This window comes from Hyperoodon ampullatus (genome assembly GCF_949752795.1).
Source record: "Hyperoodon ampullatus genome assembly, chromosome: 20".
NCBI classification, from domain to species: domain Eukaryota; kingdom Metazoa; phylum Chordata; class Mammalia; order Artiodactyla; family Ziphiidae; genus Hyperoodon; species Hyperoodon ampullatus.
Window position 1 is genome coordinate 6536128 of NC_136933.1, and position 25640 is coordinate 6561767.

Below are 25640 nucleotides of genomic sequence, written 5' to 3' on the forward strand. Positions count from 1 at the left end.
CCTTCAAGATGGCGGAAGAGTAAGACGTGGAGATCACCTTCCTCCCCACAAATACATCAGAAATACATCTTCACGTGGAACAACTCCTACAGAACACCTACTGAACGCTGGCAGAAGACCTCAAACCCCCCAAAAGGCAAGAAACTCCCCACATACCTGGATAGGGTAAAAGAAAAAAGAATAAACAGAGACAAAAGAATAGGGATGGGACCTGCACCAGTGGGAGGGAGCTGTGAAGTTGGAAAAGTTTCCACACACTAGAAGCCCCTTCGCGGGCAGAGACTGCGGGTGGCGGAGGGGGAAAGCTTCGGAGTCACGGAGGAGAGCACAGCAAAAGGGGTGCAGAGGGCAAAGCAGAGAGATTCCTGCACAGAGGATCGGTACCGACTGGCACTCACCAGCCCGAGAGGCTTGTCTGCTCACCTGCTGGGGTGGGTGGGGGCAGGGAGCTGAGGCTCCGGCTTCAGAGTTCAGATCCCAGGGAGAGGGCTGGGGTTGCTGCGTGAACACAGCCTGAAGGGGGATAGTGTGCCACAGCTAGCCGGGAGGGAGTCCGAGAAAAAGTCTGGACCTGCCTAGGAGGCAAGAGACAATTGTTTTGGGGTGCGCAAGGAGAGGGGATTCAGAGCAACACCTAAACAAGTTCCAGAGATGGGCATGAGCTGCGGCGAGCAGCGTGGACACCAGAGACAGGCATGAAAGGCTAAGGCTGCTACTGCAGCCACCAAGAATCCTGTGTGCAAGCACAGGTCACTATCCACACCTCCCCTCCTGGGAGCCTGTGCAGCATGCCACTGCCAGGGTCCCGTGATCCAGGGACAACTTTCCTGGGAGAACACACAGCGTACCTCAGGCTGGTGCAACGTCACGTTGGACTCTGCTGCTGCAGCCTCGCCCTGCATTCTGTACCCCTCTCTCCCCACCCCCCCACCTGAGTGAGCCAGAGCCCCCTAATCAGCTGCTACTTTAACCCCATCCTTTCTGAGCAAAGAATAGACACCCTCAGGTAACCTACACACAGAGGCAGGGCCAAATCCAAAGCTGAACCCCAGGAGCTGTGAGAACAAACAAGAGAAAGGGAAATCTCTCCCAGCAGCCTAAGGAGCAGTGGATTAAATCTCCACAATCAACTTGATGTACGCTGCATCTGTGCAATACCTGAATAGAAAACAAATCATCGCAAAATTGAGGCGGTGGACTTTGGGAGCAACGATATGTATTTTTTTCCTCTTTCCCTTTTTATGAGTGTGTATGTGTATGCTTCTTTGTGTGATTTTGTCTGTATAGATTTGCTTTTACCATTTGTCCTAGGGTTCTGTCTGTCCATTTTTTTCTTTTGTTTTGTTTTTTTTAGTATAGTTTTTAGTGCTTGTTATCATTGGTGGATTTGTTTTTTGGTTTGCTTGCTCTCTTCTTTCTTTCTTTCCTTCTTTTTTATTACTTTTTAATTTTTTTATTGTTAATAATTATTTTCTATTTTTTATTTTAAAAACTTTATTTTATTTTATTTTTATTTTTTTTCCCTTATCTTCTGAGCCATGTGACTGACAGGGTCTTGGTGCTCCGGCCAGGGGTCAGGCCTGTGCCTCTGAGGTGGGAGAGCCAAATTCAGGACACTGGTCCACAAGAGACCTCCCAGCTCCACATAATATCAAAGAGTGAAAGCTACCCCAGAGATCTCCATCACAACGCTAAGACCCAGCTCCACTCAATGACCAGCAAGCTACAGTGCTGGACTCCCTATGCCAAACAACTAGCAAGACAGGAACACAACCCCATCCATTAGCAGAGAGGCTGCCTAAAATCATAATAAGGTCACAGACATGCCAAAACACACCACTGGACACAGACCTGTCCAGAAAGAAAAGATCCAGCCTCATCCATCAGAATACAGGCACTAGTCCCCTCCACCAGGAAGCCTATACAACCCACTGAACCAACCTTAACCACTGGGGGCAGACACCAAAAACAACAGGAACTATGAACCTGCAGCCTGCAAAAAGGAGACCCCAAAAACAGTAAGTTAAGCAAAATGAGAAGGCAGAGAAACATACAGCAGATGAAGGAGCAAGGTAAAAACCCACAACACCAAACATATGAAGAGGAAATAAGCAGTCTACCTGAAAAAGAATTCAGAGTAATGATAGGAAAGATGATCCAAAATCTTGGAAACAGAATGGAGAAAATACAAGAAATCTTTAACAAGGACTTAGAAGAACTAAAGAGCAAACAAACAATGATGAACACCACAATAAATGAAACTAAAAATTCTCTGGAAGGAATAAATAGCAGAGTAACTGAGGCAGAAGAATGGATAAGTGACCTGGAAGATAAAATAGTGGAAATAACTACCGGAGAGCAGAACAAAGAAAAAACAATGAAAAGAATTGAGGACAGTCTCAGAGACTTCTGGGACAACATTAAACATACCAACATTCAACTTATAGGGGTCACAGAAGAAAAAGAGAAAAAGAAAGGGTCTGAGAAAATATTTGAAGAGATTATAGTGGAAAAATTCCCTAACGTGGGAAAGGAAATAGGCAATCAAGTCCAAGAAGCACAGAGTCCTGTACAGGATAAATCCAAGGAGAAAAACACCAAGACACATATTAATCAAACTACCAAAAATTAAATACAAAGAAAAAATATTAAAAGCAGCAAGGGAAAAACAACAAATAACATACAAGGGAATCCCCATAAGGTTAACAGCTGATCTTTCAGCAGAAACGCTGCAAGGCACAAGGGAGTGGCAGGACATATTTAAAGTGATGAAAGGGAAAAACCTATAACCAAGATTACTCTACCCAGAAAGGATCTCATTCAGATTCGAGGGACAAATTAAAACCTTTACAGACAAGCAAAAGCTAAGAGAATTCGCACCACCAAACCAGCTTTACAACAAATGCTAAAGGAACTTCTCTAGGCAGGAAACACAAGAGAAGGAAAAGACCTTCAATAACAATCCCAAAACAATTAAGAAAATAGTAATAGAAACATACATATCAATAACTACCTTAAATGTAAATGGATTAAATGCTCTAACCAAAAGACATAGATTGGCTGAACAGATACAAAAACAAGACCCGTACATATGCTCTCTACAAGAGGCCCACTTCAGACCTAGGGACACATACAGACTGAAAGTGAGGGCATGGAAAAAGATATTCCAGGCAAATGGAAATCAAAAGGAAGCTGGAATAGCAATTCTTATACCACACAAAATAGACTTTAAAATAAAGACTATTAGAAGAGACAAAGAAGGACACTACATAATGATCAAGGGATCAGTACAAGAAGATATAACAATTGTCAATATTTATGCACCCAGCATAGGAGCACCTCAATACATAAGGCAAATGCTAACAGCCATAAAAGGGGAAATCGACAGTAACACAATCATCGTATGGTACTTTAACACCCCACTTTCACCAATGGACAGATCATCCAAAATGAAAATAAGTAAGGAAACACAAGCTTTAAATGATACATTAAACAAGATGGACTTAATTGATATTTATAGGACATTCTACCCAAAAGCAACAGAATACACTTTCTTATCAAGTGCTCATGGAACATTTTGCAGGATAGATCATATCTTGGGTCACAAATCAAGCTCTGGGAAATTTAAGAAAATTGAAATCATATCAACTATCTTTTCCAACCACAATGCTATAAGATGAGATATCAATTACAGGGGAAAATCTGTAAAAAATACAAACAGATGGAGGCTAAACAATACACTACTAATAACCAAGAGATCACTGAAGAAATCAAAGAGGAAATCAAAAAATACCTAGAAACAAACGACAATGAAGACACGATGACCTAAAACCTATGGAATGCAGCAAAAGCGGTTCTAAGATGGAAGTTTATAGCAATAAATCCTACCTCAACAAACAAGAAACATCTCAAATAAACAACTTAACCTTACATGCAAAGCATTTAGAGAAAGAAGACCAAAAAACCCCAAAGTTAGCAGAAAGAAAGAAATCATAAAGATCAGATCAGAAATAAATGAAAAAGAAATGATGGAAACGATACCAAAGATCAATAAAACTAAAAGCTGGTTCTTTGAGAAGATAAACAAAATTGATAAACCATCAGCCAGACTCATCAAGAAAAAAAGGGAAAGACTCAAATCAATAGAACTAGAAATGAAAAAGGAGAGGTAAAAACTGACACTGCAGAAATACGAAGGATCATGAAGATTACTACAAGCAACTATATGCCAATAAAATGGACAACCTGGAAAAAATGGACAAATATTTAAAAAGCACAACCTTCCGAGACTGAAGCAGGAAGAAATAGAAAATATAAACAGACCAATCACAAGTACTGAAATTGAAACTGTGATTAAAAATCTTCCAACAAACAAGAGCCCAGGACCAGATGGCTTCACAGGAGAATTCTATCAAACATTTAGAGAAGAGCTAACACCTATCCTTCTCAAACTCTTCCAAAATATAGCAGAGGGAGGAACACTCCCCAACTCATTCTACGAGGCCACCATCACCCTGATACCAAAATGAGATAAAGATGTCACAAAGAAAGGAAACTACAGGCCAATATCACTGAGGAACATAGATGCAAAAATCCTCAACAAAATACTAGCAAACAGAATCCAACAGAACATTAAAAGGATCATACACCATGATCAAGTGGGGTTTATCCCAGGAATGCAAGGATACTTCAATATACACAAATCAATCAATGTGATAAACCATATTAACAAATTGAAGAAGTCAAACCATATGATCATCTCAATGGAGGCAGAAAAAGCTTTCGACGAAATTGAACACCCATTTATGATAAAAACCCTCCAGAAGGTAGGCATAGAGGGAACTTACCTCAACATAATAAAAGCCATATATGACAAACCCACAGCCAACATCGTTCTCAATGGTGAAAAACTGAAACCATTTCCTCTAAGATCAGGAACAAGACAAGGTTGCCCACTCTCACCACTATTATTCAACATAGTTCTAAAAGTTTTAGCCACAGCAATCAGAGAAGAAAACAAAATAAAAGGAATCCAAGTTGGAAAAGAAGAAGTAAAGCTGTCACTGTTTGCCGATGACATGATACTATGCGTAGAGAATCCTAAAGATGCTACCAGAAAACTACAAGAGCTGATCAATGAATCTGGTAATGTAGCAGGATACAAAATTAATGCACAGAATTCTCTTGCATTCTTATACACTGGTGATGAAAAATCTGAAAGAGAAATTAAGGAAACATTACCATTTAGCATTGCAACAAAAATAATAAAATATCTAGGAATAAACCTACCTAAGGAGACAAAAGACCTGTATGCAGAAAACTATAAGAGACTGTTGAAAGAAATTAAAGATGATACAAACAGCTGGAGAAATATACCATGTTCTTCGATTGGAAGAATCAACACTGTGAAAATGACTATACTATCCAAAGTAATCTACAGATTCAGTGCAATCCCTATCAAACTACCAATGGCATTTTTCACAGAACTAGAACTAAAAACTTCACAATTTGTATGGAAACACAAAAGACCCCGAATAGCCAAAGCAGTCTTGAGAAAGAAAAATGGAGCTGGAGGAATCATGCTCCCTGACTTCAGACTATACTACAAAGCTATAGTAATCAAGACAGTATGGTACTGGCACAAAAACAGAAATACAGATCAATGAAACAGGATAGAAAGCCCAGAGATAAACCCATGCACATATAGTCACCTTATTTTTGATAAAGGAGGCAAGAATATATAATGGAGAAAAGACAGCCCCTTCAATAAGTGGTGCTGGGAAAAATGGACAGCTCCAGGTAAAAGAATGACATTAGAACACTCCGTAACACCATACACAAAAATAAACTCAAAATGGATTAAAGACCTAAATGCAAGGCCAGACACTATAAAACTCTTAGAGGAAAACATAGGCAGAACACTCTATGACACAAATCACAGCAAGATCCTTTTAGACCCACCTCCTAGAGGAATGGAAATAAAAACAAAAATAAACAAATGGGACCTAATGAAACTTAAAAGCTTTTGCACAGCAAAGGAAACCATAAACAAGACGAAAAGGCAACCCTCAGAATGGGAGAAAATATTTGCAAACGAAGCAACTGACAAAAGGATTAATCTCCAAAATTTACCAGCTGCTCATGCAGCTCAGTATCAAAAAAACAAACAACCCCATCCAAAAATGGGCAGAAGACCTAAACAGACATTTCTCCAAAGAAGATATACAGATTGTCAACAAACATATGAAATGATGCTCAACATCACTAATCATTAGAGAAATGCAAATCAAAACTACAATGAGGTATATCACCTAACACCAGTCAGAATGGCCATCATCAAAAAATCTACAAACAGTAGATGCTGGAGAGGGTGTGGAGAAAAGGGAACCCTCTTGCACTGTTGGTGGGAGTGTAAATTGATACAGCCACTATGGAGAACAGTATGGAGGCTCCTTAAAAAACTAAAAATAGAACTACCATACAACCCAGCAATCCCACTACTGGGCATATACCCTGAGAAAACCATAATTCAAAAAGACTCATGTATCCCAATGTTCATTGCAGCTCTATTTACAATAGACAGGACATGGAGGCAACCGAAGTGTCCATCAACAGATGACTGAATAAAGTAGATGTGGCACATATATACAATGGAATATTACACAGCCATAAAAAGAAACGAATTTGAGTTATTTGTAGTGAGGTGGATGGACTTAGAGTCTGTCATACAGAGTGAAGTAAGTCAGAAAGAGAAAAACAAATACTGTACGCTAACACATATATATGGAATCTAAAGGAAAAAAAAGGTTCTGAAGAACCTAAGGGCAGGACAGGAATAAAGATGCAGACGTAGAGAATGGACTTGAGGACATGGGGAGGGGAAAGGGTAAGGTGGGACAAAGAGAGAGTGGCATGGACATATATACACTGCCAAATGTAAAACAGATAGCTAGTGGGAAGCAGCCGCATAGCACAGGGAGATCAGCTCAGTGCTTTGTGACCAACTAGAGGGGTGGGATATGGAGTGTGGGAGGGAGATGCAAGAGGGAGGAGATATATATGGGGATATATGTATATGCATAGCTGATTCACTTTGTTATAAAGCAGAAACTAACACACCATTGTAAAGCAACTGTACTCCAATAAAGATGTTAAAAAAATAAATAAAATTAATAAGTAAATAAAAGCAATAACTGCCTTGAAAGAGTAATAAAGCATACATAACTCACTTTTTCACTTATAAAAATATTATAGTCCATTGGGTTTTGTTCTGTGCCTTGGTTATTTTCAGTAAGAACTGCAAATTCATTGTTTTCATTTCCTAATTTATAAAGAAGATGCTGAAATTCAACTGCAGATTCCAGGGGCTCAATTCCATAAGAAAGATTTTCAAACTGTAATATTCCTCTGTAAAATTAAGGATAAAAATTTAAGTGCTTTTAATTAATTCTATATCATAAAACTCTGAAAGAATTCCTAAAAAAAAGGAGGAGGAGGAGGAGGAAGGAAAGAGGGGGAGAAGAAGGAGGAGAGTGAGAAGAAAGATACAGAATGTTTTTGAGCTCAGTATTTTGACCCAAACTCTTTATGTTTTGGAGATGACTCTGAGGAGATAAAAAAAGGTCTTCCCCAATCCAAAAAAGTAACTTTCCATTTAATTTACTTTATAGTTATAAATGCAGCACAAATTATGTAATCAGTTGTTAGCAAGGACACAGCATTACTGTGATCAAGTCATTCTCCTGTCCCCCAAGTCAGTAATTTAGTGAAAGCAATAGCAAATAGAAATCTGTATAAATTTCTGTTTTGCACTGCAATGATTACATTGCTTGCATAAAAAAAGATACATAATCAGTAATTTTATTCATAAAAATAAAATTCGGCAGTAATTAGAAGGCATTTATGAATTTTGTTTATGTACCTAGTCTGAATAAGAAATTAAAAGCTAAATTTTAAAGAGTAAACAACTTTTATAAGTATTCTTCCTTGAATACAGGTAACAGTTCAAGTGACTACTCTCTAAAAACCAAATTTCAGAATTCCATGTAAAAAGCACTGAGTAAAATTCGTTTGTGGAAACAAGGCTCCTACACTACAAAATGCAGGTGAAGAATATCCTGACAGAATGGAAAACTCTCCAAGCACTAAAGAGGAAACCCTACAGTTCTTAGAGAGATTAAGATAGTGATATTACTAGAAAAATGAGCACCATAATAATACTTATTTGTTTATATAGAAGTGCTTCCTCTCTCTGAAGATGATTTCCCTTTGTGAAAGAACATGCTTTGTTTATTTATTTTTACATCTCCAAACACTAGGCCAGTAGCTGGTACATGGTAGATATCAAAAATACTCTATTTGCTTAAAAAATAAGCTACCCAAAACTTAGCTCTTCCAACTTGCTATAGTCAAACACGGTCAACTGTCATTTCTGTACTAAAGAAGAAACAAGATACAGAGCAAAGACACCAGGAAATCTAAACCTTCAAGAAGTTAGACATATCTCTGGCCAGTGGGGAAAGTAAAGAGAAATCAGAGAAGAAACATATTCAGAGGAAGAGATTATTATTATTATTATTATTATTATTATTATTATTATCATTATTCACTGAATAATCTCCACATGGGAATCCTCTACCAGCTCCACACTTAGTATAAACTAACAAATTCTCTGCAGACAAATATCATAACCATGGTGTTTGCATATCAACGACAAAATAATACATAACCTCAGTCCAGAGCATGTGCTAAGTGTGACAACAGAATTCAGATATCCTTCAATATATCCTTGGTAGTAGCATTGAGCCTAGGGGGGAAAATATAAAGTGGTTACCTAGGAGTTGACAAAACTTTCTAATGATTTCTTAACTTTTTATACTTAATAGAACTTTCTGAATATTTTTCACAGGCTATATACAGTTTATATCAGTATGAATAAAGTGACATTCAGAAAAAAAGTCTCCCCATATTTGCCACTTTCACTATATTAACTACTCTTTTCAGATCAATACTTGGGATTATTATTTTACATCCTGCTTCCAAAGTTTTATCCCATATTTTAGGTAAAATTATTTTCCAATATATAAATTTAGGTCATCAATTAAAAGACAAAGATTGTGAGTATGGATTTCCTTTAAATGCTGATATTCTGCTAAAAAGAAACATCTAAAATTTAAGGGCACAAAAAGATTGAAGAGCTAGAAAAAGATAGACCACACCAACACAAACCAAAAGGATGATTCTGAAGTGATACTAATACAGGAAATGTAGACTTTAAGGCAAGAAGCATTACTAGAGATAAAGAGGGACATTTCATAATGATACATGAGTTTCAATTCACCAGGAAGATATAAATATTCCAAGTTTGTATTTATTTAATAACATAGCTTCAAATTATAAAAAGCCAAAACTGAAAGAATAATAAATGCATAATCATACTAAAAGATTTTTAAGCACATACATTTCTGTCAATAACTGATAAATCTAGCATTCAGAATCTATAGAAGAGTTGAACAGAACGTTAACCTAATATAGGTAAAACCCTACTTAAAAACTATATATAATATACTTTTTTTGCACAGAGTTCTTTTTTTTAACCATTTTTTTTATTGAAGTGTAGTTCATTTACAATGTTGTGTTAGATTCAGGTGTACATCAAAGTGATTCAGTTATACATACACACATACACCTATGTGATTCAGTTATACATACACACATACACCTATGTATGTATCCTTTTTCAGATTCTTTTCCATTATAGGTTATCACAAGACACTGAATATACTGTGCTGTACAGTAGGTCCCTGTCATTTATCTATTTTATACATAGTCATGTGTATATGTTAATCCCTAACTCCTCATTTATCTCCCCCTCCACCCGCCGCTATCCTTTCTGGTAACCGTAAGTTTGTTTTCTGTCTGTTGAGTCTATTTCCATTTTATAAATAAGTTCATTTATATAATTATTTTAGATTCCACATATAAGTGATATCATGTGATATTAGTCTTTCTCTGTCTTACTTCACTTAACATGATAATCTCTAGGTCCATCTATGTTGCTGCAAATGGCATTATTTCATTCTTTTTTATAGCTAAGTAATATTCCATTGAATACACTTTCTTTTTAAAGAACATGTAACATTTACCAAAATGAAACCATATTCTGGGCCATGAAACACAAAAACAAATTGTAAAGGACTGAAATCACACCAAGTTCAGTCTCTGACCACAGTACAATTAACATAGAGACATAGCAAACATCATCACAGACAAAAAAGGAAAATTATATAATTTCCAAGATAGTGCTATAAATTTTGGTATAAATCAATGTATGTTTTCTTATTAACACATGCCTTTACGTTAGAACTATGTGGAGAAGGAAGGAGCAATAAAAGGAAAGTAATGGTCCTTTCCAATTGAAGTGAAGTAACATATTTCAATAATTCAACAAATTTTTATTATATGCTATGTGCCAGGCATTTTTCTAGGCACTAGGGATGCATCATTGAATAAAACAGACCAAAAGCTCTGGTGAAATGAAGATTATATTGCACTGAAAAAACAGAAAATAAATAGATAAAATATATGGTACATCATATATTGATAACCACTATGGAGAAAAACAAAACAGGTAAGTTAAGAGAGTAATAAGGTTAAGAGTGCTATTTAAAATAGGGGTTAGTCAAGGACTAATAGGATGGTTTTGAGCAAAGACCTGAAGGAAAAGAGGGAGAAAAACATTGTATCTTGGGAAAGAGCAAACATCTGGATCAGAAGAAATAGAAAGTGAAAATTTCTTGAAAGGAGGACATGTCTGGTATGTTTGAAGAATAGCAAGGAAACCAAGGCGACTGGAACAGAATAAGCAAGGTAGAGAATAACTGGAAATGAGGTCATAGAAATAAAGAGAACCAGACTGCGTAAAGCCTGTAGGATACTAAAATGACTTTGGTTTTCACTTTGTGAACGATAAGTCATCCCATGGAGGCTTCTGAACAGAGAAGTGACACGATCTGACCAGGTTTTAATAGGATTGATCTGGTTGTCATGTTGGGAACTAACTGAGGAGGTGAGCAAGGTGTGGAAGCAGGGAGATTATTCCGGAAGTTACAGCAATAACCCAAACTAGATATGATGTTTACTTGTTTACAGTGGTATCAGCAGATAGAGACAGAGGAAGAGGGTGGATTCTTAGTACATAATTTGAAAGGTAGAGTCAATATGATTCATTGATGGATGAGACAGGGACTAAAAAAGAAGGAAAGGATTCAATCTATGATTTCAGATTCAGTAAAATTTGTACTTGTTTTTATTATTATTTAATGTATATTCATTTATTCAACAAAATATAAACTAATTAATTTAATTGTGCCTATGTTCTAGGCAGAGTAGAAGGTAAGTCAATCTAGTTTGTCTTTAATTTACCAAGACTTCAAGAAAGCCTAATAAGGGGTGAAATGAGGCATAAGTAGATCACTTAAATACATCCCCTGTGAACAGAGTCTTCTGTATTAGGAAAGTATTCAATGTAAAAAGGGTTTTAAAAATCTTTGAAATATAAAATTTAAATCTTACCTGAATATTTGAAGAATGAGAATTCACAGATCCTTGATTATACAAATAAACCATGAAATTATCTGCTAAAAAAAATCTGAATATAAAAAAATAATGAGAGAATTTTAAGTTATTCTTTTTGAAACATGTAAAGCGGTAGTCAGCAAACTTAAATCCCTCAAGCCAAATCTGACCTACCTTCTGCATTTGTAAATAAAATTTTATTTGAACACAGCCATACCCATTCACTTATATATGGTTTATGGCAGCTTTCACGCTACAACAGCAGAGTTGAGTCATTTTGACAAAGATATTATCATCCTCATAGCCTAAAATATTTACTATCTGGGCCTCTAAAGAAAAAGTTTGCCAATCCCTGACAAAGGTAGTATCTTCTTTTGACCTGTATGTAATCTTTATTCAAAGCAATAAGCATTTACTCAAAATAATTTCCCTATCTTATACTCCTTTAAAAAATAAGAGACTAGAAGACGAGAGAAAAGCATTTTAAAATTTACAAAGATATGAAATGGGTGTAGGATTATGAGAGTTTTCTATTCTTTCATTCGTTTCTTTTAAATTTTTATTCATTTATTTATTTTTTTTGGCTGCGTTGGGTCTTCGTTGCTATGCGTGGGCTTTCTCTAGTTGCAGCGAGTGGGGGCTACTCTTCGTTGCGGTGCGTGGGCTTCTCATTGTGGTGGCTTCTCTTGTTGCGGAGCACAGGCTCTAAGTGTGTGGGCTTCAGTAGTTGTGGCATGTGGGCTCAGTAGTTGTGGCTCGCATGCTCTAGAGTGCAGGCTCAGTAGTTGTGGTGCACGGGCTTAGTTGCTCTGCAGCATGTGGGATCTTCCCGGACCAGGGCTCGAACCCATGCCCCCTGCACTGGAAAGCGGTTTCTTAACCACTGTGTCACCAGAGAATTCCCTATTCTTTCATTCTCTCTCAATTTTACTATCATAAATATATATTACTATAATGAAGTGGAAGAGCATTCTGTAAAAGTCATACTAACCAGAACATAGGTGTTGAAACTACAAGTCTAAGTTCAACCTTCTCTGGTATCATTCCCTGTCCTTATTATGCTATTTTACTTATGCTTTCTCACTTGGTGCTCACTCCTCAATCCAATGTAATGTAACTAGACCACCCAGTCTAGCTTCTGCTGGGAATCCTCCATTAAAACAGTTGCCGTAGAGATTACTAATGACCCGCTTGTTGTTAAATCCAAAAAGCAGTTTGAGTCACGTAAAACTACTCTAACACACTGTTGACCACACTCCCCTTCTTTAAAACATCTACTCTTCAACTTCAATCGTATCATTTACCTCTGGTTTCCCTCATATCTTTTTGTCTACTTTTATAAGTCCCTTCATCTGGATCCTTACTTCTTCACTTAAATGCTTCCATGGCCTTCAATTCTGGTTGTTTTTCCTTCTCATCATTAATATTCACCCCCACCTCTGTATCTCGTTCTTTTCTGGTGCCTCATTTATACCTATATAAAAAAGATGGCTCTGAAACCCACACCTCTCTCGCATGACCTAAACTAAATATAACGGGCTATTTGGGGTCTTCTGTGGTTTCATACAAATTTTAGGATTATTTGTTCTACTTCTGTGGAAAATGCATGAGTATTCTGATAGGGATTGGACTGAATCTGTAGATTGCCTTGGTTAGTGGTATGGACATTTTAACAATATTAATTGTTCCAATGCATAAGCATGGTATATCTTTCCATTTATTGGTGTTCTCTTCAATTTCTTTATCAATGTCTTACAGCTTTCAGAGTACAGGTCTATTCATCTCCCTTTGTTAAATTTATTCCCACGTATTTTTTCTTTTTGATGCAATTGTAAATGGGATTGTTTTCTTGATTTCTTTTTCTGATATTTCATTATTAGTGTATAGAAATGCAACAGATTTCTGTATATTAATTTTGTATCCTGCAGCTTTACTGAATTCATTAGTTCTAATAGCTTTTTGGTGGAGTCTGTAGGGTTTTCTATGTTATCCTGCCATCTGTAAATAGTGACCATTTTAGTTCTCCCCTTCCAATGTGGATGCATATCATTTCTTTTTAATTGCTATGGTTAGGACTTCCAATACTGTGTTGAATAAAAGTGGTGAGAGGGGGCATCCTTGTCTTATTCCTGGTCTTAGAGGAAAAGCTTTCAGCTTTTCATCATTGAGTATGATGTTAGCTGTGGGTTTGTCATAGATGGCCTTTAATACATAAGTGAAGGAGATTAAGAGGTATGAACTACCAGTTATAAAATAAGTAAGTCATAGGGATGCAATGTACAACACAGGGAATACAGTCAATATAATGTAATTATATGGTTTGTAATGTATAAAAATATAGAATCACTATATTGTACACCTGAAAATAATATGATATTGTAAGACAACTATACTTCAATCAATCAATCAATCAATCAACTGGACATTTCTCCTGGATATGCCCTGATGCAGATGTGCTCTCCTTCTTCACTGCCCCACCAAATCTGTGCTACCACTATATCCAATCTGTTACCTAATTTTTTTTTTCTGCCACCTCAGTTATGTCTTTAAAAAAAAAAGAAATCCTACATGGTCATAATTATACTTCTCATTATTTCCTATATAAGTTTCTTGCAACAGCTTCCTATGACTTCCTATAGTCATGGTGTCCTAATTATTATACAGGTAATTTCCAAAAACAGAGTATATACATGCTCTATCCATCTCCCAAGCTCCAGTCCCTCTATTTCTTACTACTGCTTATAGTTTCAGTAAGATACTCAAATACAATATGAGTTCTCTCTTTCCCTCTTATGCACTTGGAAAGTTCTTTGAGTTGTCATTTACTATTCTTCCCTTCTGTCTAAAGGAATAGGTAGGTTAACACTTCTTTTACTCAACGTCATTCTTTGGCATCTAACAACACAATGAATCACTTGTTTATACTTCTCTCTTTAAGAAACTTCCCCTCAGCCAAAATACTTTGTTTATTTCTTCCCTAAAAAGCATTCCTATTCTTCTTTTTTTCTCTGCTGAACATTTCTGAAAAAGTCATTTTCACTTAATACTTTCAGTTTCTCACAATTCACCTCTCCTTAATACCATGTAGTCTAGTTCTACACCCAAAATTTAACTGAAATCTACTTCTTGAAAGTTACAAATTGCTTCCAAGCCAGCCTTTCTCTACTGGGTTTCCAAGAGAGAATTAAACCCTACAGAAAGTTATTTAAAATATGTTCACAATTCTCTTAGACATGGTATGTAGCTGGTACTATTTTCCATAAATTATTCACCAGTTTCCAGAACACTGTATGATCTAATTTCTATATTAAATCCCTTATTTCATTTTCCTGGTGGTGAGCCTGCCTCCCTGATCAAACCCTAACTGATACAGACTTACTTCTTTCTTATCACATCCTGCCCTGATTATACAGGTCCTGCTGGTTCTGCCAACTTAAGATCATATAGATTAATCTTCAGGAGACAAGTCCCTATTTTTCCTGTTCCTAACCCCCCTATTCACAAAAGACTATGAGGCATTAAGACCAAAAAATTAATTCACAGGAGAGCATCTGTTCATCTGAGACAACTAAAATTTTTAATAACAAGTACATTATTTTTAATACTCTATTTTTATTATAAGTAAATAAATTCATATAAATAAAATTAAATCTAAAAGTAAAGAATAAAAAATTACCTTTGCCTAAGGTGTACGGTATACGGTTTCTCATCTATTGGAATAATATAGGATACCTGTTCCTAGAGAATCCAGAACAACTGAGAGTGAAGACAAATGTAATAGAAGAAGTGAAACAACAATTTTACATAACTAATCCCTCCATATAATGCTTAAAATGTCTCAGACCATGTGTGATTTAAAATCTGCAATAATATATCAAAAATTATAATATTTATTATATTACCCATTCTTACTATATCCACAAAAACAAGCCCAATCTAAGGAGTTGTATAGCACTAGAAATCTATATGTGACTGAATTTTAAACTCGTCTAAAAGAAGAGGCAATGTGCCATGCTGTAATGACTACTCAGGTAGCATCATTGGGATAATAAGGTACTCTACATCAGTGAAGCTTAACTTAATCCATTAGGCACAAAAATTATTTATTTTAACCATTTTCCTGAAATGTACGGCCTGATTCCTATATTTTTAAACAGAAGACCCTTGAACAAAATTTGGCATAGTTTTTTTACTCCATCCCAGTTATTCTCAGGTTAAAACATGGATGGCAATGAGCTGCAATATCAGTTGGTCAGTGAACCTAAGTGATGAGATTTTATCTTGCAAAAGAGAACATGTGAAAAGCCAGAGTTAGAACATCATTAAAAAGAAAACTTAGTTAAAGCATATAAAACCCAAAAAGACACAAATACCACAACACAAAAAAAGATAAGCCTTTCCAGATCTGTGAAAATAAGAAGCAACAAGGAGACATTACAAATCAAAAAATAATAAGGCAAGTTGTTAAAAGGTCTAGTAAATGATCAAAAATGAAACAGGAAGGTTAACATCACTGGTGTTATGAAGTCAAGTGGACACCATGTACCTGCTGCTATGATGTGATGAGAAGAGCATACCTCTACGGTAATCTTCCCTACAACTCATAACCTCAGTCTAATCATGATAAAACATCAGAGAAATCCAAATTGAGGGACATTCTACAACATATCTGACCGATCGATATTCTTTAAAAACAACAAGGTCATGAAACAGAAAAACAGAGCAAAGGAGACTGGGGAGACATAACAACTAACAGCAATGTAGTATCCTGAATTAGATCCTGGAACAGGAAAAGAACACTAGTGGAAAAACTGGTGAAATCCAAATAAATCCTATAGTGTGTTAATAGTAAGGTATCAATGTTAATTTTTTAGTTTTGATAAATGTAATGTATCAACATGGTTATGTAAGATGTTAACTTTAGGGGAAACTGAGTGAACATATATGGGAATTCAAGGTAGCATCTTCGCAAGTTCTTCATAAATCTAAAATCATTCCAAAATTTTTTAAGGTTTTTTTTAAGTAAAACCAGAAATAAATTGAAGAAAGAAGCAAAACAGGTATATGTCAGATATAAGGCAGAAATACCAAACATAGGATACTGATACTGAAGCAGCAACATGTCCTAGCTGTAAAATTTACATGAGTGAAAAAAAATTCCCCTTAGAGATCTGAATGTAATAACTGAACAGAGACGCTGGAGAATTTTTATCACTTTCTAAAGTGCACAGGTCCCCCAAAGTAGTTCTGGGATGAATATTTTTCTCAAAATGAAAACATAATAATTATTAAGATATTAGTATACCAGATATACTCCCACTAACTATACTGTGAGAGGTAGCATGACATGCATTCTCTCTGCAGACTATGTACAGAAAATTAGCTAGATCTTTAAAGAATGTAGAGGGGTTGATCAATGGAGGCCATAAGAGAATTTATTGAATAATACCAGCAAATATGTGTTTTAATTTTTAATAACAGACTTTCAATGATTAAGAAATTCGATCCCTTCTGAAACTTTTATTTGTAAAGTGTTACAATAATTTCAACACTTTCAGAAAACACTTTTCCTGTTCACTCACTCATATGGTTCCAAAATCACTCCTCTTCAATGGAACAGGATAGAAAGTCCAGAGATAAACCCACGCATCTGTAGTCACCTAATCTATGACAAAGTGGACAACGGAGAAAAGACAGTCTCTTCAATAAGTGGTGCTGGGAAAACTGGACAGCTACATGTAAAAGAATGCAATTAGGACATTCTCTAACACCATACACAAAAATAAAATCAAAATGGATTAAAGACCTAAAAGTAAGACCGGACACTATAAAACTCTGAGAGGAAAATAGAGGCAGAACACTGTTTGACATAAATCGCAGCAATATCTTTTTGATCCACCTCCTAGCTCATGCAGCTTTATATCAAAACAACAAACGACCCAATCAAAAAATGGGTGGAAGATCTAAATAGACCTTTCTCCAAAGAATACATACAGGGCTTCCCTGGTGGCATAGTGGTTGAGAGTCCACCTGCCGATGCAGGGGACATGGGTTCGTGCCCAGGTCTGGAAAGATCCCGCATGCCGCAGAGCGGCTGGGCCCGTGAGCCATGGCTGCTGAGCCTGCACATCCGGAGCCTGTGCTCTGCAACGGAAGAGGCCACGACAGTGAGAGGCCCGCATACCGCAAAAAAAAAAAAAAAAAAAAAAAGAATACATACAGATGGCAAAGAGGCACCTGAAAAGATGCTCAACAACACTAATTATTAGAGAAATGAAAATCAAAACTACAATGAGGTATCACCTCACACCAGTCAGAATGGCCATCATCAAAAAAATCTACAAACAATAAATGCTGGAGATGGTGTGGAGAAAAGGGAACCCTCCTACACTGTTGGTGTGAATGTAAATTGGTACAGCCACTATGGAGAACAGTACGGAGGTTCCTTAAAAAAGTAAAAATAGAGCTACCATATGACCCAGCAATCCCAGTCCTGGGCATATATCCAGAGAAAACCATAATTCAAAAAGATACATGCACCCCAATGTTCGTTGCAGCCCTATTTACAATAGCCAGGACATGGAAGCAACCTAAATATCCATCAATGGATGAATGGATAAAGATGTGGTACATATATACAATGGAATATTATTCAGCCATAAAAAAGAATGAAATAATGCCATTTGCAATGACATGGATGGACACAGAGATTGTCATACTGAGTGAAGTAAATCAGACAGAGAAAGACAAATATCATATAATATTGCTTATATGTGGAATCTAAAAAAATGGTACAAATGAGCTTATTTACAAAACAGAGAGTCACAAATATAGAAGACAAACTTATGGTTACCAAGGAGGAAGTGGGGGATAAATTGGGAGCTTGGTATTGACATATACAAACTACTATATATAAAATAGATAACTAATAAGAACCTACTGTATAGCACAGGGAATGTTACTCAATACTCTGTAATGACCTATATGGGAAAAGAATCTAAAAAAAGAGAGGATATATGTATAACTGATTCACTTTCCTGTACAGCAGAAAATAACACATTTTAAATCAACTATATTCCAATAAAAATTAATTTTCAAAAAAAATCATAGGATTCCAGGAAAAAAAATATCACTCATCTTCACAAAACATATTTTAGTAAAGGTCTGGAAACCCTGTAGACCTTTAAGCACTGGGGGTCTCAGAAGAAGTAGATTTATCTGAATTTGCAGTGACCTACACTGAGAATTTATCTTTCTGTTTAATAAAAACTATGGACTAGTCAGTTAGTGTCAGGTTTCCTAGAAGCAGGGTCTGAAATGAGGATACTTTTGTCAGTGCTTTATTTAGGGAGCACTCTCTGGAGGAACCTGCAAGGAATTAAGAGAAGCAAAATAGGGAGGAAGATAAAGCTAAAGAAAATATGATTTCAGGGCTTCCCTGGTGGCGCAGTGGTTGAGAGTCTGCCTACCAATGCAGGGGACACGGGTTCGTGCCCCAGTCCAGGAGGATCCCGCATGCCGTGGAGCGGCTGGGCCCGTGAGCCATGGCCGCTGGGCCTGCACATCCGGAGCCTGTGCTCCGCAACGGGAGAGGCCACAACAGTGAGAGGCCCGCGTACCGCAAAAAAAAGAAAAAAAAAAGAAAATATGATTTCAGGTAAATTCTAGCCTTAGCCTGATACTTCGGGGAAACTCTAGAGTAAAAATTGTGCCTCAAAGTCTTTCCCACCTGAGACAGTGGAGCTGGGCTTTTAGACCCATGTAACAATTAGGCATTGGCTGAAGGGTTACCCTGGGGGATGGGGTCGAGTAACTCCCAGGCAGCTCAATAACTGAAAGGCAATTCTCCAGAGAAGGTTACTAACTCTTGCAGTAGTATCTCAAGAGCCAGGGAACCAACAACCCAAACAGAAATTATAAAGGGATTCTGGCCAGGGACTGGGGGTTGAAAAATATAGCTGAAAAGTTCCCAAACCTGAAAAAGAAACAGAAATTCGGATGCAAGAAGCACAGAGGACCCCAAACAAGATGAACCCAAAGAGACTACATCAAGACATACATGATAATTAAAATGGCAAAAGGTTAAGATAAAAGGAGAATTTGAAAGGCAGCAAGAGAAAGATAATTGGGAGATTGGGATTGATATATATACACTAATATGTATAAAATACATAACTAATTTTAAAAAAGAGAGAGAAAGGTAGAGTCATACACAAGAGAACTCCCATAAGGATATCAGCTGATTATTCTGTGGAAACCTGTGGGCCAAAAGGGAGTGACATGATATATTCAAAGTCCTGAAAAGGAAAACCTGCAAACTAGGATACTCTACAGAGCAAAATTATCATTTAGAATTGGAGGAGAGATAAAGAACGTCTTAGACAATCAAAAATTAAAACAGTTCATCAATATTAAACATAACATAAGAGAAATGTTAAAGGGTCTTCTCTAAGTGAAAAAGAAAGGCTGAAATAAGAAGTAAGAATCTACAGGAAAGGAAAAATCCCACTAGTAAAGGCAAATATATAGTAAAAGCTGAGGATCAACAACTTAAATAAGCTAGCATGAAGATTGAAAGACAAAAAACTGTAAAATCAAACATAACTACAATAATCAGTAATGGGATAAACATGAAGATGTAAAATATGACAACAATAATAAAAAATGTGGGGGAGGGAGTAAAAAAATGTAGCTCTTTAAGAATGTGTTTGAACTTAAAGGACTACCCGTTTAAAACAAGTAGATAGAGTTATAGGTTAACATATATGAACCCCATGGTCACAACAAATCAAAAACCTACAATAGATACACAAAAACTACAGCAAAAGAAACACAAACATAACACTAAAGAAAATCATCAAACCACAAGGGAGGAAACAAAAAAAAAGAAGAAATACAGAGAACAACTACAAAAGAACCAGAAAACAAGTAACAAAAGGGCAATAAGTAGGTATCTATCAATAATTACTTTAAATGTCAATGGATTAAATGTTCCAATCAAAAGACATAAGGTGGCTAACTATATTAAAAAAAAACAAGACCCGTCTTATATGCTGCTTCAGAGCTAAAGACACACACAGACTGAAAGTGAAGGGATGGAAATAGATATTTCATGCACATAGTGACAAGAAAGTGGGGGGTAGCAATTCTCATATCATACAAAATAGACCTTAAAACAAAGTCTAAAACAAAAGACAAAGAAGGGCATTATATAATGATAAAGGGATCAATACAAGAAGAGGATATTACACTGATTAACATATATGCACCCAATACCTGTATTGGGTGCATATGTTTTTATATAAATTTTATATATTTTATCATTTTATATTTATATAAATATACAAAGCAAACATTAACAGACATAAAGGGAGAAATTAACAATAATATAATAATAGTAGGGGACTTTAACACCTCACTTACATTAATGAACAGATCATCCAGACAGAAAAAATAAGGGAACAGTGGCCTTAAATGGCATAATAACCAGTTGGACTTAATAGATATCTACAGGAAATTCTATCCAAAATCATCAGAATACACATCCTTTTCAAGCACAGATGGAACGTTCTCCAGGACAGATCACACACTAGGCCATAAAACAAATTTCAACAATTTAAGGATAAAAATTATATCAAGCATTTTTTCTGACCACAACGTTATGAAATTAGAAATCAATTATAGGAAGAAAAATGAGAAAAGCACAAATGCATGGAAACTAAACAATATGCTACTAAAAAAACAGTGGGTCAATGGAGAAATCAAAGCGAAATCAGAAAATACCTCAATACAAATGAAAATAAAAGCATAACTTTCCAAAATCTATGGGATGTGGCAAAAGCAGTTCTAAAAGGAAGTTTATAGAAATACAGGTCGACCTCAAAAAATATGAAAAACATCAAACAAACAACCTAACCTACCATCTAAAGGAATGAGAAAAAGAAGGACAAATAAAGACCAAAGTTAGCAGAAGGAATGAAATAATAAAGATCATAGAGGGAATAAATAGAGATCAAAAAAAAAAAAAGAAAGAAAGGATCAAGGAACCAAGAGCTGGTGTTTGTAAAGATAAAAAATTGATGAACTTTTAGCCAAGCTCATCAAGAAAACAAGATGAGACCCAAACAAACAAAATCAGGCATGCAAGAGGTGAAATAACAATCAATATCACAGAGATACAAAATATCATAAGAGAGAGGGAATACTATAGTTATATGCCAACAAACTTAACAATCTAGAAGAAATGGACAAATTTCTAGAAACATACAAGCTTCCGAGACTGAGTCAGGAAGAAACAGACAATGTGAACAGACAGATCACTATTGGTGAAATTGGATTTGTCATTTTAAGGAACTTCCAGCAAGCAGAAATCCAGGATCAGATGGCTTCACACGGGAATTCTACCAAACATACAGAGAAGAGTTAATACCTAACCTTCTCAAACTATTCCAAAAAATTGAAAAGGATGGTACATTCACATATTAATTCTACAAGACCATCATCACCCTGATACCAAAACCAAAGACACTACCAAAAAGAAAATTACACCCCAATACTGCTGATGAATATAGATGCAAAAATCCTCAACAAAATATAAACAAACCAAACACAATATACAGAAAGGATCAAACACCATGATCAAGTAAGATTTAGTCCAGGAATGCAAGGATGGTTCAATATTTGAAAATCAATCAATCTGATACACCACATTAACAAAAGGAGCATAAAAATCACATATTCACCTCAATTAATGCATAAAATTCATCTGACAAAATTCAACATCTATTCATGATAAAAACTCTCAGCAAAGTTGATATAGAGAGAACATATCTCAACATAATAAAGGCCATTTATGACAAACCCACATCTTACATCTACTCAATGGTGAAAAGCAGAAAGCCTTTCCTCTAAAATCAGGAACCAGACAAGAATGCCCACTCTCACCACTCCTATTCAACATAGTATTGGAAGTCCTAGCCACAACAGTCAGACAAGACAAAGAAATAAAAGGCATCCAAATTGGAAGGGAGGAAGTAAAACTGTCACTATTTGCAGATGATGAGATACTATATAAAGAAACCTTTAAGTCTCCACCAAAAAACTATTAGAACTAATAAATGAATTCAGTAAAGTTGCAGGACACAAAATTAACATACAGAAATCTGTTGCTTTTCTACACACTAATAATAAACTATCATAAAGAGAAATCAAGAAAACAATTGTATTTAAAATTGCATCAAAAAGAATAAAATACCTAAGAATAAACATAACCAAGGAGGTGAAAACGCTCTGAAAATTATAAAAGATTGTTGAAGGAAACTGAAGACGATATGAAGAAATGGCAAGTTATCCTGTGTTCTTGGGTTAGAAGAATTAACATTGTTAAAATGTCCATACTACTCAAAGTAATCCAGAGATTTAATGTAATCCTTATCAAAATACCCATGACATTTTTCACAGAACTAGAACAAATTATCCTAAAATTTATATGGAACCACAAAAGACACCAAATAGCCAAAGCAATCTTGAGAAAGAAGAACAGAGCAGGAAGTATAATGCTCCCTGACTTCAAGCTGTACTGCAAACCTACATTAACAAAACAGCATGGTGGGCTTCCCTGGTGGCGCAGTGGTTGAGAGTCCGCCTGCCGATGCAGGGGACACGGGTTCGTGCCCCGATCCGGGAAGATCCCACATGCCGCAGAGCAGCTGGGCCCGTGAGCCGTGGCTGCTGAGCCTGCGCGTCCGGAGCCTGTGCTCCGCAATGGGAGAGGCCACAACAGTGAGAGGCCCGCGTACAGAAAAAAAAAAAAAAAAAAACAGCATGGTACTGGCACAAAAACAGACACATAGATCAGTGCATGAGAGCAGCCCAGAAATAAACCCATGAACTTACAGTTAATTACAACAAAGGAGGCAAGAAACAATGGAGAAAAGACGGTCTCTTCAATAAGTAGTGTTGGGAAAACCGGACAGCTACATGTAAAAGAATGAAATTAGAATATTTCCTTACACCATATAGAAAAGTAAACTCAAAATGGATTGAAGACCTCAATGTAAGACCAGAAACCATAAAACCTTTAGAAGAGAACAAAGGCAGAACACTCTTTGACGTAAATTATAGCAATATTTTTCAAATCTGTCTCCTAAGGCAAAAGAAACAAAAGCAAAAATAAACAAATGGACCCTAATTAAACTTAAAGGCTTTTGCACAGCAGTGGAAACCATCAACAAAATGGAAAAACAACTAGTAAATGGAAGAAAATATTTGCAAATGATACAAGCGATAAGGGATTAATATCTAACATATATAAACAGCTCATACAACCCAATAGCAAAAAAAAAAAAAACCAAACAACCCAATCAAAAAACAGGCAGAAGACCTGAACAGACATTTTCCAAAAATGGCCTACAGATGGCCAACAGGCACATGAAAAAATGTTCAACATCACTAATCGTCAGAAAAATGCAACTCAAAACCACAATGAGATATCATTGTTATACACTCAATGTTATAGACATTCATTTGTTTTATTTTTTATATTACACATATAAGTGATAACACAGAGAATTTGTCTTTACCTTACTGACTTATTTCTGTAAGCATAATACCCTCTAAGTCCATCTGCTTTGTTGCAAATGTCAGAACTTCATTCTTTTTTATGGTTGAATAATATTCCATTGTATGTATATGTATGTGTGTGTGTATATATCTTTATCCCTTCATCTGTTGGTGGACACTTAGGTTGCTTCCATATCTTGGCTATTGTAAATAATGCTGCTAAGAACATTGGGGTGTGTGTAACTTTTCGAATTAGCGTTTTCAGGGGTTTTTTTGGATATGTATACAGAAGTGGAATTGCTTAATTATATGGTAGTTCTATTTTCAGTTTTTCTGAGGAATCTCCAACTGTATTCCATGGTGATTGTACCATGTATACAAACAGAAACAGACTCACAGATATAGAGAACAAATTAGTGGCTACCAGTGGGGAGAAGGAAGTGGGGAGGGGCAGGATAAGGGTATGGAATTAGAAAGTACAAATTACTATGTATAAAATAAGTAAGCAACAAGGTTATATTGTACAACACAGGGATATGTGACCATTATTTTGTAATAACTTTAAATGGAGTATAATCTATAAAAATATTGAATCACTATGTTGTACACCTGAAACGAATATATTATAAATCAACTATACTGCAATTTAAAAATCAGTCAATCAATCAATCAGGGGATGTAAGGTACACATAGGGAATATAGTCAATAATACTGTAACAAACAAAAATGAGATATCACCTCACTCTTGTCAGAATGGCTATCATCAAAAAGTCTACAAATAACAAATGTTGGCAAGGATAGGGAGAAAAGGGAATACTTGTATACTGTTGGTGGGATGTAACTTGGTGCAGACACTGTGGAACACAGTTGGAGGTTCCTCAAAAAAACTAAAAATAGAACTACTGTATGATCCAGCAATTCCACTTCAGGTATATATCTGAAAAAAACAAAACACTAATTTGAAAGGATACATGCACCCCAATGTTCATAGCAGCACCATTTACAATAGCCAAGACATGGAAGCAACCCAAGTGCCCATCAACTGATGACTGGATTAAGAAGATGTAATATATATATATATATATATATATATATATATATATATATATATATATATATATACATACAATGGAATATAACTCAGCCATAAAAAAGAATGAAATTCTGCCATTTGCAGCCATAAGGATGAACCTAGAGAATATTATGCTATGAAATAAGTCACAGAAAGAAAATACTTATGATATCACTTACATGTGGAATCTAAAATATACAAATGAATGTATATGCAAAACAGAAATAGACTCACAGATATAGAAAACAAACTTGTGGTTACCTAGGGGAGAGGGAAACAGCTAGGGACAAATTAGGGATATGGGATTAACAGATACAAACCTAGGGGAGAGGGAAACAGGTAGGGACAAATTAGGGATATGGGATTAACAGATACAAACTCCTATATGTAAAATAGATAAGCAACAGGATATACTGTATAGCATAGGAAA

The 25640-nt window shown here is 36.0% G+C and overlaps 1 protein-coding gene across 1 annotated transcript in view; it reads right to left on the minus strand.

Annotated features, from left to right (window-relative positions):
* The window catches only part of ADAM32 (ADAM metallopeptidase domain 32), a gene marked incomplete at both ends in the record, with an annotated part of 184245 nt that overhangs the window by 146127 nt on the left and 12478 nt on the right, over positions 1–25640 (minus strand). Inside the window, 4 exons of the mRNA XM_079726555.1 lie at positions 7230–7407; positions 8730–8806; positions 11575–11650; positions 15254–15315. Of these exons, the coding sequence (XP_079582681.1) occupies positions 7230–7407; positions 8730–8806; positions 11575–11650; positions 15254–15315 (393 nt within the window). The remainder of the gene's footprint in view (positions 1–7229; positions 7408–8729; positions 8807–11574; positions 11651–15253; positions 15316–25640) is intronic.